The sequence below is a fragment of the Pogoniulus pusillus genome, chromosome 36, assembly GCF_015220805.1.
Source record: "Pogoniulus pusillus isolate bPogPus1 chromosome 36, bPogPus1.pri, whole genome shotgun sequence".
Lineage (NCBI taxonomy): Eukaryota > Metazoa > Chordata > Aves > Piciformes > Lybiidae > Pogoniulus > Pogoniulus pusillus.
The window spans coordinates 4,180,661-4,193,910 of record NC_087299.1 but is presented as its reverse complement, the minus strand read 5'-3'; the positions used below and the strand labels follow the sequence as shown (position 1 = coordinate 4,193,910).

General features: G+C 46.9%; 2 protein-coding genes across 6 annotated transcripts in view; both read left to right on the top strand.

Moving 5' to 3' along the window:
- Positions 1-151: 151 nt before the first annotated feature.
- Positions 152-4,268, top strand: VAMP3 (vesicle associated membrane protein 3). Its single transcript, XM_064172044.1, has 5 exons — positions 152-258; positions 1,777-1,858; positions 2,477-2,635; positions 3,330-3,381; positions 3,768-4,268. Coding segments are annotated over exons 1-5 (315 nt in total). The 5' UTR covers positions 152-256; the 3' UTR covers positions 3,788-4,268.
- Positions 4,269-4,322: 54 nt separating this feature from the next.
- PER3 (period circadian regulator 3) overlaps positions 4,323-13,250 on the top strand; it is a 28,301-nt gene continuing 19,373 nt past the window's right edge. For 4 of the 5 annotated variants that reach the window (XR_010308567.1, XR_010308566.1, XM_064172042.1 and 1 more), the window contains exons 1-7: positions 4,323-5,154; positions 6,287-6,438; positions 7,554-7,669; positions 8,978-9,179; positions 10,179-10,227; positions 11,828-11,970; positions 13,021-13,099. Coding sequence is in view for 3 of the 5 variants with exons in the window: in XM_064172042.1 (XP_064028112.1) it covers positions 4,871-5,154; positions 6,287-6,438; positions 7,554-7,669; positions 8,978-9,179; positions 10,179-10,227; positions 11,828-11,970; positions 13,021-13,099 (1,025 nt within the window). In the remaining 2 variants the exon portion in view is untranslated. The remainder of the gene's footprint in view (positions 5,155-6,286; positions 6,439-7,553; positions 7,670-8,977; positions 9,180-10,178; positions 10,228-11,827; positions 11,971-13,020; positions 13,100-13,250) is intronic. The other variant, XM_064172039.1, reaches the window with a different exon arrangement.

The following is a 13,250-nucleotide window of genomic DNA, read 5'->3' as shown; positions in this document are numbered from 1 at the left end:
CTTCCAGTGACCACGCCCTGGGGGAGGGTCTTAGTGCGCTCTGGAGGCGTGGTTTCTGGTGGTCCCGCCTCCGCGGGACGTGTTTCTCGAGGCCCCGCCCAGCCAGGGGGCGTGTGTCGCCCTGTGCCCCGCCCCTTTAGGGCATGTCCCCCGCCCAGCTGTCGTCACATCCGGGGCGCCTTAGGTGTTGCGTACGGTTCCCGCTGGAGCTGTCCCGGGCGTTCTTGCTGGGTGGTGTCGGACTCCCATCGGCAGGATGTGAGTGCAGGCTGCTGGGCGTCCCGGGGGGACGGCCGTGCTCAGGCGGGCGGTGGGAGCAGGGGCAGGCGTACTGCGCGGCGCGGCCGGCCCGGTCTGGCCTAGCCTGGCCTAGCCCAGCCCGCCAGTGTCAGCTGCGTGCCTCCGGGCCGGCGCCGCCCGCAGGTGGGGCCCTCGGGAAGCGGCTGTGCGCGGAGTCGTGAGGCGTGGATGGTGGCGGAAAGCCGAGCCTTGCCGTCACCTGGGCCATACTCCCTAAGCCGCCGGTCGGAGCGGGTCTCGGGGTGTTCGGCTCCTCTTCGGGCGCGCTGCCCTGTCCCAGCAGCCCTGGTCACCTAGTCGGAGTTCCGCCAGCCGCGGGCGGCTGTTTGGAAGGAGTGCCCGCGTAGCCAGAGCGCTTCCTGCTGTCTGACTTGCCTCTGGAACCGGTGCTCTCAGGAAGAGGCTTCATTTCCGATACTCTTCAGTCCAGGGCCGGCAGTGAAGCAGCATGAGAGGGTGGCTGGACAGCCAAAGAGAGGAGCAGTTGCATTGAGTTATACATGGACCTTGTCACAGGCTTCCTGGTGTGACTGTTGTGCACCTGTGTGTTGATTCTCACTGAATGTGGATTAGAAGTCAATGTGCAAATGTGTAAATACAGCCAATATTCCAATTCAGATCTCTTGATTATCAGGATGCACTAAACAGGACATGCTTCTGAGGCAGAGGAAATGGAAACATGGCAAAGCAGTACAGATAGTTCTAGAGATATGCAACAAAAACTTGGTAGAGGAACAAAAATTGTGTGAGCTGTAGAGGCTCTTGCATCCATTACAAAAATGCAGGGTGTTGTAGGAAGAACTCAGCTGCCTGAGATTATAAATTCAAAGCTGCTCAGAGGTAGATGGTTACACATGCTGAATGCTTTTTAATTCTTGTGCTTTTTCTGGCTCCATGTCAACTTTTGAAAGAGCAGAGACCTAAGTTGCTGACAGAAGAGCACATAGTTAAATACAGAGACAACAGATTATTCTTTCTATAAGCTACTACAGCTTGAAACTTTGTTTTTCAGTACGAGCAGAAATACTAGAACACCCCTGAGCCCAAACTCTTGAATGTTGGAGCCCTAGGAACCACTGTAGGAGTCGCCATTTGTGTTATTAGAGCTTGAAGCTTAGTATTTGTGCTCCTACTGAAAAACAAGAACACCCCTGAGCCCAAACTCTTGAAAGTTGGAGCCCTAGGAACCACTGTAGGAGTTGCCATTTGTGTTATTGTAGGCTGTAGTGTTAGCAAGGCAGTGCTGTCTTTAGCAACTTCATGCAATTGATAGCAAGGTGTTTGGGACGTTATGTGACTTGCAGCTGCTGCCAGCTGTTAAAGCATCATTTCTCCAATAGGAAACTGTCCTATATTGATTCCAGGAATACAAGTTTACTGTTTTCATGAGTGTTGGATAATTTACATTCTCTCAGCATCTCAAAGTCAAAACCTATCAAAAGCTGGACAGAATAATGACTACTTTCTTTATGGCAGGTCAGCCAGTGTCCCTGGAAGCTCAAATGTGGCTGCTGGCAGCAATCGTCGTCTTCAGCAGACTCAACACCAAGTAGATGAGGTAAAGGTCTAGAGACGAAAGCAGCTTGAAGCCTAGCATCATTCAGCTTGTTTTGTTACACTTGTGTCATCCTAACTCATGCAAAGGTTTGAATAAATAAGAGAAATTCTTTCAGCTGGCGTGGGGAAGCAGAGAGAAATTGCTGGTGCCCAAACACAACTGCCTAGTCGGTGCTTGAGGATTTTGCATAAGTCAAGAGAAGAACCTTTGCTCTTAAAGAAAATGTGTTTTTCTCAGATCAGTAGCAGTGAAACCTGACTGCCAAATGTAATGTGGCTGGGTTTCTGGGGAGCCCAAAAGCCAGGCTGGCTACAGACTCTTGTTTGGCTATGATGTTTATATGCCTCAGTTCCTTCTGAAGCAAGTCAGGAATATTTCCCAGGCTGGAAGGAATGCCAGCATAGCTGGCACTGCTGACATTCATTTTAAAGCAGGTATTGGGGGCTTCCAGCTGCAGATGAAATTTGTGTCAGCTTATGGCTTACACTAAGGTAGTAGCTCCTGCCTCTGAGAAGAAAACATCTAAGAGTACCATGTGTTGCTAACTTGTTACCTGCAGTGAAGTTTCAGAGTGGGTGGTGCAACTGATGACTTACTGTAAGCATTGAACTAACGTAGGTTGTTGACATCATGAGAGTGAACGTGGACAAGGTATTGGAGCGAGATCAGAAGCTGTCAGAGCTGGATGACCGTGCTGATGCACTGCAAGCAGGAGCTTCCCAGTTTGAGACCAGTGCAGCCAAGCTGAAAAGAAAGTACTGGTGGAAGAACTGTAAGGTAACCGTGGCTTGTGTGCTTTTGCTGTGCGGTGTTGTAGTTAGTGCTGTGACAAGTGGCATCTCAAAAGGCAGCAGCCAGACTGACTTCAGGCAAGGTTTAATTTACAGGCTCTATCTTTAAAACATGGCATATTGGTTAGGTAAAACAACCAGACCTGCTGCTTCATGCAGGTAAAACCACTCAACCATGTGCTGCTTCATGCAAGACCTTGTCTAAGTTGATAATGGCCAGAGGGGAGCACCTTAGTAATCTGAGGCCTTGGGGAACAGGAAGAAAGGCCAAGAATGCATAGGTTGAGTTACTGGGAAGGAAGTATAAGAAAGTAGAAGGCTCCTCTACTTGTAGCTGTTGGCAAAGATCAAAACCTCATACAACCTTGTACAACAAAGACAATGAAAGATGTGGTAGAGTGTAAGAGCAGAAATGGTGTTTAATAGTTCTTTAGTGCTGCTTGTATACTTAACCTGAAACAGGCCTTGTGAAGAGGCACAACAGGAACATGTTGCTCAGCTTTGCCTGCCTGCACAGCCTCCCATCTCTGGGAGGTGGTGTAAACTGAGCTTACTCACTGAGGACATTAGATTTAGCAGCTGGTGCAAAAGTAGCTTGCAGGGGCTGCTTTTTTGTGCCCTAAAGACCAGGTAATGCTGCTGCATGTTTTGTAGTAAGTGTTGTATGGCTTTTTTCACAGATGTGGGCAATATTGATAGCTGTTGTTGTCATTATCATCATCATCATCATTGGTAAGTTTCACCAAGGTGGGGATTTCTGGTAATGCAGGAATAGTTGGTGTTTGGCAATGGCTGGTACAGTTTAAATACATATATTTATTCCATCTCACTCAAATGAAATACATATATTGTTAATGTTTTATCATTCAGTTTTTGAGATCTTCAGTAATCCTCAGATATTTCATGGAAGATCAAAGTTTATCTTCTGTAATGCAGTCATAAACACTGTGGTAACTGCTGGAAGCAGCCCTGGAAAGCTGAGCCTAGCAAAGCCAGCATGGGGAACTCTTCATCCTTCTTTGCATAGCTCTACTGTCTTAAATTCTTAAAGTGCAGGATTGCTATGGTGAGGGTCTGAAGGAGACTGTCCTTTGTCCACCTATTTTCTTCTTTTGTAGTTTGGAGTGTGTCTTCATGAGTCTCAGGAAGAAACTCAGATCCACTGAAGGTGCCAATCCCCAACCTCTCCACTTCAAACCTGCTGCAATTTCAGCACGTTTACTACAGTTTAAAGCGAAGCTATTTCGACTACTTATCTGTTAACTAACTTAACCTGGTTGCCTTAAGACACTCCTGTATTTAATTACTAACAAGCACAGCTCACCACTTGCACAGTGCCTTGATCAACGGGGCACGGAGCTGGTGAGGAGGATTCGGATCGGGAGTTTCCACGCTCGGTGCTGTAACGGGTTATGGGCTCTGTACGCGGGTCGGGGCCTCGCCCCTCCTCGTCTGCCTGCACCTCCTTGGTTCCGCGGCGGCGTCGCTTCCGCTCCGCTTTGTGCCTTGCCGGTGTCTGGCCGGGGGCGGAGGGCCGCGGGAGGCGCCGCCCGCTGCGTCCTTCCCGCCTTGTCTCCGCCCCGGGGCGGTGCCGCACGTGGCGGCGGGGCAGGCGCGCGCACGGGGGCCGCGTGCGGCGGCGCGTGAGCAGTGAGGCGGCGCCCCCGCGGCCCCGCCCCCCGCCCCGCCGCGCGCCCTTCCCGCCAATAAAACGGCTCCGACCCTGGCTCCGCCTCCTCCTTCCGCGCGGGGCGGCGCGCGGCGCGGCGCACGTGGCCGGGGCGTGTGGGAGCGGGGCCGCCGCGTGCGGCCGCCGTTACGTAACCGCGCGGGGCGGGGGCGCGGCGCCTGGCGGCGGCCTGCTCGGCACCCGGCGCGGCCTCCCCCGCCCGCAGCAGGTAGGGGCCGGCGGGAGAGAGGAGGCGAGCGCGGGGGGGAGTGGAGCAGCTGGGGGTCTCCCGTCCGCGGTCCGCGCTGGCGAGCCGCTGGTGCTGTCCGAGCGTCGGAAGAGGGGGAGCGAGGAGCAGCAGCCCTGATGCCCGCCTGGCTCGGCGGCGGGGGGGGGACGGCGCCTCCCGCGTTCCCTTGAGGCGGCGTTTGTCTTTCCTGCAGATGAGGCGCCAGGCCCGGCCCCGGTAGTAAAAGGTGAGGGTCTGGGGGTGCTGAGGAGCCAGGCTGCGGCGGCCGATGCCCCTGTGCGGTCGCCTTCTGCGGATTAGAGATGGATGTGGGCAAGCGTCCGGGCGGCAGCTCGGAGCACGGCGCGGGTTGGTCGCCGGCTGGCGTGACGGGAGACGGGCGAGAGGCGGCCGTCAGCCCGGCTGGCGGTGACAGACAGGAGGGAGAGTGTCGGCGGGACACGGACTTGCGATGTACAATGTATGCGGGAACCATCCCCGGCGGAGAACGGCTTAACGGGCCGGACGCAAGCAAAACGGACCTCGGCGGCCGTGAGTCGGACGGCTGCGCAGCGGGAAGTTTGGTGGAGCATCGCGGAGCTAACAGGTAACGGCAGTGTGCCGAAGCGGGTTGCGGTTGCTGGAATTGCGCCTAAGCAGGGAGCTTAAGTCTGAGTCGAGGACCCGGTGTAGCCGTGAACTGAGTTCTTGCCGGGATTCGCTTACCGAGGAGACTTGTCGCAGCCGCAGCCTGTGGTGTTGGTACTGAACTCACATGTCGGTCACATCGCTGCTGCGAGGCTCCTCATGAGTTGTTTGCTTATTCCTGGGCTGGCTGATCCTATATGTCATTGTCCTTTTCGTTGCTTATATACATATTTAACCTAAAGATTACATTTAGTAGTAGTAAAGCAGAGCTCGTTCAGTATTTTGCCGAAATAAATCAGAGACTCGATGTGGTATTTATTTGTTTCTTTTTAAAGCAGCCAGTAGTCCAAGAGCATTTATTCTGTGCTGAACTGGTACATAAAGCTAAGATGCAGTACTTGAACTTTAGCAACGAATGTAGTGTGTGTAGAGTGTGACACAAAAAAATGCCAAATGGCCAAAAGTGAAGTAACAATGCTTGAATCTCATTTACAGGCTTAGAATCGGTGGCAGTTTGAGGGCATTGCTTATTTTTCAGTCAGTTAAGTAAGCAAAAGTTAGAAGAGGGAGAGAATTTTTTATTAATGCCCTTGCATTCGTGGAGGCCAAACGTATGATGTAGATTCCTGAGTGATAAGAGAATGAAAGCTTTTCCATCAGGTGTATTTTGAGGACGTCATCTTTCCCTGAAGTGCAGCTACTGACATGTAGGCTTCGAGGCTGGAAAGACAGATAGATAAAGAATCAGCATCCTTTTGTGGTTTTAATACCAACAAGCTTTAGAAAAACTAGAGGAAATATCAGCTTGGTTTTAGTTGCTAAAGATCTTTGCAGGCTGACTGGTTGTGATGTGACTTTGCCATTGGTGATGTGTTGGAGCTGGAAAGAAGGGAAGTAGAGGAGAAGAAATTAACTAGCAGAAAGTGAGATACAATAGGAAGTACAGTCAATGAGCATTAGAACATATCTGGATGTTCAGTGACCCTGTGCCCAAGCCCATGAATTTGATTTAGTGAATGCTTTTAATAAATGGACTGAAAAGAAGCTCCTTTACCAGAAGTCTCTGCCAAAGTTTAACCTGTGTTTTACAGTGAGCAACTGAATTGGAGTCAGTCACACAAAGATATGGTAATGATGATCCAAGAAATGAAGAAGTGTTTGCCTGAAGAGAAAAGGAGTTCCAGCAAGCCCAGTACCATCAGTGCTCTCAACTATGCCTTGCAGTGTGTCCAACAAGTGCAAGGTATGTATGGAAAAATCCTGGAAGCACAACAGCTTGGTTTGAACAGACTTACCTGGCAGCAAACAACTTCAAAACAAATGGGAGCCTTCCAGTTGTCCTGCAGGCAGCTGACTCTCTGAAACACTCTGGGGTTGGTTGTGGTTTTTTGTTGGACAACCACATTCTCTTTTCTGCTGAGATACCTACATACTGCTTCTCTGTTCTCCAGTCTCCTGTAGCTAATAGCAGCCTACTATTAACTTTCCCTGTGTATGGAAACAACAGCATTCTTTGTCTCACTTTGTGATGGTTTGGGTGTTGCTTGCCCTTCCCCCAACTTAAGAAAAATCACCCAGACTAGACTCAGCCACTGGGAATTGAGTGAATGAAGCTATATTTAGAGCTTAGCACAATATCCAAGCAGCTATTTAGAATAGATACAGCTATAGACAGAAATAAACAAGCTAAAAAGTGATCCAGAAATGCAGCAGCCCTCCCAGAAACCAGAGTCCCCAGGAGAGGCTCTCAACCACCCTTCCACCTTCCTTCCACTTCTCTACCTTACCCCAGACTTTGCCTTACACTGACGGTAGTTTGGAGGGTCAACCAGGGGGTTTAGGAAGCAGATGGCAGGTTAGGTTAGAAAGAGAAGTTCAGCCCAAAGCCTAGGGAGATACTCAGAGAGTAACTCCTTTATCTGCATTCTTGTTCTTACACATCTCAGCAAGCCTATGAGTGCAGTAGACATCACCATTGTTTCCTTTTCACAGCCTATCATCTAATTCTTCTCACCAACATATCCCAGCTAGGCTCAAACTAACACACACTTTGTAAAAACCACTGGCTAAGTCTGTGTTTTCCAACAGAACTAAGTATCTAAACTTGTTCTTTTGCCATTGCATTCTGTTCTTCCTCTTTCCTCATGCTCACTTTCTTAACATAAATAGGTCACTCCAGTAGTATAATCAGTGTTCCCTTTTCCTTTGTCACTATACAGACCTTCCTCATCTCACCTTGGACTTCACCAAAAAGATGACAAAAGTACAAGGGCTGTAAGAAATGCTTTCAAAATAGTCTCCTTACTGACTTCCTTGTGTTTGTTTTGCCTTTCTTGTTTGTTTTTTCTTCCCAATTAGCAAACAATGACTTTTTCCAGGCTCTGAATGACCGAAGAGTGTTTCAAACAGATGTGATGACATACAGCATAGAAGATTTGGTGGCAGTTGCATCTGAACACACTCCAAAAAACACTGTAAGGAATTCAGATGCGCTCAAGGATTTCATCACTTGCTGCTTTGTTGTCTGTTTAATTCTCTTGCATCATTTTGTAGAAACAGAGTGTGTAAAATTGAAAAGCCTTTTGAGTTTTGGCCAGGTAGGCTTTTGTGGTTTTAAAGGTAGCAAGGCTACTTATTATCCATGCTGACTTTGGGTACCCAACAGCAGTAAGTGAAGAAATACTTCTTTTTCTCTCTGTTTTTGCCAGAAGCAACAAATATCTCTTGAGAATAGTAAACTCTTGTGACACACTCAGCAGCAAGTTTTCAAAGCTTATCAAGTCCATAACTTGTGAAGGATTTTGGTTTCTGTGTGTACATCTGGATTAAGATTTTTTTTTTCATTTGCAGTATGTAATATGCTTTCTAGCTCTGCTTCAAAGAAAAGTCTGTTTCTTGAGGTGCAGTCCTGTTAGATGCCATGTCAGAAATATGGCAAAAGCTTTCTACTTCTAGAAAGTTCTTGGAATATTGTTCTGTGTGGAATTGTGGTGAATACTCTGAAAGCTCAGAAGTGTGTGGGCTGGTAACCAGTCCTTCTGGGTATGTTCCCTGTCCCCCCACACCTAAGAAAATCACCCAGACTAGACTCAGCCAACCTGGAAATTGAATGAAGCTTTATATTTACAGCTTAACACAACATCTAAGCAATAGTTAAAATCTATACTGTTACAGACAGACATATACCAGTTAAAAAGTAATCCAGAAACACAACAGCCCTCCCAGGAGGAGCTCCCAACCACCTTTCCACCTTCCTTCCATCCCTCTACCTTACCCCAGACTTCGCCTTATGCTCAAGGTGAGTTTGGAGGGTCAGCCCAGGGGGGTTAGGAAGCAGATGGATTAGTCAGGCAGCAAGTTAGAGAAGTTCATGCAGCCCCAGACAGAGCAACTCTGTTATCTATCTTTGTGTCCTTATAAATCTCAGCAAGTCTATGAGTGCAGTAGACATCATCATTGTTTCCTTTTCACAGCCTAGCATCTAATTCTTCTCACCAGAACATCCCAGCTAGGCTCAAACTAGCACAGGGTAACATCACTGCTGTAATCTCTTTCAGTTTCAACATTGCAGTACTTCTAGCATGTGTAAATGGTGAGTAAGCACTGGTGACAGTAGTACCTCCTGCACAGCTTTCACTGTGTGCTAGTTTAAGAACACATTTGAGCTCTCAGGCTGTGCTGTGTGGTGGAGTCAGCTCTCTCCAATTGATTTTACTTTATTTTTTACCATACTTCTGCATTGCCTTGAGGGTGAATTGCCTTTGGCCATGTTTGTTTTCCAGGACACGTTTGTGGCTGTGTTCTCCTTGCTTTCTGGACGCATAGTGCATATTTCTGAGCAGGCTGCAGCCATTCTGAACTGTAAGAAGAAAGTGTTGGAGTCCGCCCGGTTTGTAGAGTTGCTTGTCCCTCAGGACGTGAGTGTGTTCTACACACACACTGATCAGTCCCACCTGCCACTTTGGAACATGGAAAGTCAAACAGGTGGGACTTGTCAAGGCTCTTGGGTGTTTGATGTGTCTCTCTGCCTTAGGAACAATCAGGGCATCTACGCTGCATGAGCATTTATAAGAAACACCTGATACTGGCAGCAGCTGTTTCTCTTTCCCCTTTGAAAGCTAAAGTAGCTGTGCAGCAAGTCCTAGCTGTTCTTCTAGAGACTTAGTTCTTACCTGAGATAAGTAAAAGGCAGCTACTTAATTTTGAGTACTTTCTTACTTGTTCCAAATACTGCACCTTCTTTTAAAAAGTGAGTTTAATCTACATCTCAGAGTTGCTTAGCTACATTGTCTTCATGGTCCACTTGCAGCCTGCTTGAGCATAGCTCACTGAACCTAAGTGTTAGGCTGACTTACTGTTTAGTGCTGGGTTTGCCTAAATGGTGACTTTTGAGTCCTGTGCTGTTTATGACCAGTTTGAATGTAGTTGACATGCCAGGCCCTATCTTTTGCCCACCTAGCTGTAGGGCTGCTCTGGCATCAGAGCTGGGACCTTTGCTATCAAAAGATGTGAGACATCAGAGGCTGGAAACACTAATGTGCCAGGGCATTCCATAACTTGGAAGCCACTCATGTGCCCACCCAGCAGAGAAGTAGCACCCCTATGGAGCTGTTACTGTTTTCTTGCTGTGAACTGTTAACTGAATTTTCCCCCTAGCTCTTGTTGGTATGAAAGTTTTTTGGTATATGGCCCATAAAGCCAGAAATTTTCACCTTGCCTTTAAAGAGTTTTTCAGATAAGTGTTTCCTCTGAATTTAGTTCCAGGTCAATCATTTCTTTTAAGAGTGAGTGAGCTGGAGAAGAGGAATAACATCTGAAGTGGGGGCAGATTGTTGGACAGCTAACAGAAGCTAGTGAAAAGCAGGTTACAGACTTTGGTCTTGCATGGAAGGTCTGGAGAATGCAGAGTTTAACACAGTTCTGATGGGTGTGACCTTTTTAAGGCTACTGACTGATACTTTCACTGTGTATTGCTTTTACTAGCTTCTCTGTATGAGTATGCCCAGGTGAAGTCCTTTTTCTGCAGGATCAGGCAAGTACATTGTTGTTTTGTGTTGGCAAAGGGTACAGCACTGGACTGTACATTAGGGAAGGGCAGATTTAAACTGGACATTGAGAGGAAATTCCTTGCTGTGGGAGTGGTGGAACACTGGAAGAAGCAGTCCAGAAAGGTAGTGGAGGCCCCATCCTTGGACACATTCAAGGTCAGGCTTGATGTGGCTCTGAACAATCTGATCTAGTTGTGGATGTCCCTGCGTGTTGGGGAGGGGATGCGGTGTGTGGACTAGATGACCTTTAAAGGTTCTTTCCATCCCAGTACATTCTGTGATTCTAGCTGTTAGTTTCTGAGCAGATAGGATATTTACTCTGCCTTTCCACTGATGTTTGGTTCATTCATCTGTGTTTCAAAAACCCAAGCTCTAAAGCCACCTTTGTCTCTTGAACAATGCCCTTTGGCACTTGGAATAAAACCAGCAGGACAGATTGGAATTTTCAATTGGAGGAACTGCCTGTAGGATACATAAACATTTTGCAGTAGTTGCTCTTGTTCACACACCATAGAATCAACCAGGTTGGAAGAGACCTCCAAGCTCATCCAGTCCAATCTCTCACCTATCCAGTCAACCAGACCATGGCACTAAGTGCCCCATCCAGGCTTTGCTTGAACACCTCCAGGGACAGCAACTCCACCACCTCCCTGGGCAGCCCATTCCAATGCCAATTGTTGGGAATAGTAATATTAAATGTAGTGATTCCCAACAGCCAATCACTCTCTCTGAAGAACTTCCTCCTAATAGAGAACAGATCCTTTCGGTTATGTGGGATTCATGGGTCAAAATACTTCTTTCACAAGCACACACTAGGCTTAGGTATGAAAATGTGGTAAACTCCTGCTGTGTCCAGTTTCCATTTGTATGTTTTCCAAAAGGAGAGCTGTCAGCAGTAGTTGTTATGATGGTAGCTCCTCTCTAGAAACAGTTTACTAAGTGTGGAATAGCAAAGTAGCTTTTAGTGTGAGTGATAAAGTCCACAAATGTCAGAGCTGGGTAAGATACTGTGCCAGGTGACAAATCATTTGCAATGGAAGCAGGCAGTCACTCATGCACTCGTTTCAAAACCCTGGTCAAGACCTCACCTGCAGTGTTCTGTGCTGCTTACACATGTGCTAGGAAGACAATTTCTCGTGGGAGGAGGACAGTAAAAGAACAGCAGCTAATTATGGACTGAGGCTGGAGGAGTCTCACTGTTGCAAATGAGTGAAACAAAAAGTGAGGCAAACATTTAATTTTTATTTCTTAAAAATGTTATAGAGGAGCTCTTTAACTTGGAGAGCACAAAACCAAATGAGTGGTTCTCACAAATACATTTGAACCAAGAGTGGAAGGTGATCTTTAACTGTTAGAGCAGTGGCATTTCTAGAACAGCCTCTTAATGCAGCTATCTGAGGCAAAACACTTACTTGGTGTTGCTGAATGTGTTGGCCTTGGATCACAAGAGAGTGTGTGTAAGACCTTAGGAAGTTCTGATTATCTGGGCCTGTGTGTTCAGCATAACTTCTCCATGCAGGGCTCTAGTCTGGTGTAAAGTGAGTCTTGAAATGAGTTTGTTAATCTATTTTACTTTCTCCTTAGGGGTGGTAAAGATCAGGAACAAGAAACACGTTGTTACCCCTTCCGAATCACCCCATACTTGGTCCATGTGTGTACTTCTGTCCACATGGATGCAGAATCCTGCTGCTTAGCTTTGGCTGAGAAAATTCACTCTGGATATGAAGGCAAGTCAGGAGAATCCAGTTAAAAAGCCAAGCCAATCAGAAAATGCAATATGTGAAAGTCTGCTTCCTTGGTTTGGAAGCTGTGCTTAGGTAGCCTCACCCACGTGTATGCCTTGGCTTTGCAAGACACCAAAGCATTTGACCTCTTCTTGTTATTGTTATTTTTGGGAGCAGTGTATAGCACCTAAAAATCTGTGATGTTCTCTTCTGTACAAGTGAGCAGCTTAGCTGCACAATGTAATCTTTGCACAATTGGAGAAACACAGAGATAAAAAGATTCAAGAGTACTTTTCTCATACTAGATTTTGAAAAGACCTAAAGATGCAACAGTATTTTTCTCAGATTTTGAAAAGACTTAGAGAGACATTTACAGTTCTACCTGAACAGCAGTGAAGAAGAGTGAAAGACTTCATATGAGCTTCAAAAAAATCACTGGTTTCCAAACCAGATTTTTGATTAGAAGAAAGCAAGTTTAAATTCCAAAGTAAAAAAGGCCTCCTATAAATATAATACCTCATTTACTGTCTAGACTAATTAAAACCAATTACTAAATACTAACAACTTAAAGATTACAAATTCTTTCATGTTACCAAATTACCTTCAAAACAGTAGTTTTGCCATGAGCTTTAGTGAAAATGCCTGGTGCCTACAGTGTTACAAAACAGAATTCAAGCTGCAATGAGATTGGTAGAACTACCAAATAAAAAGCAGTGAGAAGTGTGCATTTCTGTCTCCAGACAGCACAATCCATCAACGTGGACTGTTTAACCAGCTGCACAACTTAAGTCAAGAAATGTGTAAAACAGAGCCTGTGTGTATCTTGCTTGAATAGCCTAGGGCTTGAATGTATTTCATTTTGAAAGCTAAGGACAACAGAGACTGTGTCTTGCACAAGGGAAAGAAAAGAAAAGCAGTTTGTAGGAGTTACTGGTCAGAAAACAGTGAACAATTTGAAACGTTCAAGGGCTGGTAGCTGTCATGAGCAAAAGCAGTGGTAGGTTTCCTGTCTTGGTGCATATTCTGTTTCAATAAATATTTCTCTTCTATTAGCTCCTCGAATTCCTATGGATAAAAGAATCTTCACCACCACTCACACCCCTGGATGTGTGTTTCTTGACATAGATGACAGGTGAGATTTGAATCATAGAATCAGTCAGAGTTGGAAGGGACCACAAGGATCATCTAGTTCCAACCCCCCTGCCATGGGCAGGGACACCCTACCCTGTGAGGTATGTATGCAGAGGGAGCAAAAAATGCTTCAGTGATGCAACTGGAGACCC

Coding starts and splice junctions, on each gene's coding strand:
- VAMP3 (XM_064172044.1), top strand. Junction 2,636..3,329: donor ACTGGTGGAAGAACTGTAAG/GTAACCGTGGCT, acceptor CTTTTTTCACAG/ATGTGGGCAATATTGATAGC. Junction 3,382..3,767: donor TATCATCATCATCATCATTG/GTAAGTTTCACC, acceptor CTTCTTTTGTAG/TTTGGAGTGTGTCTTCATGA.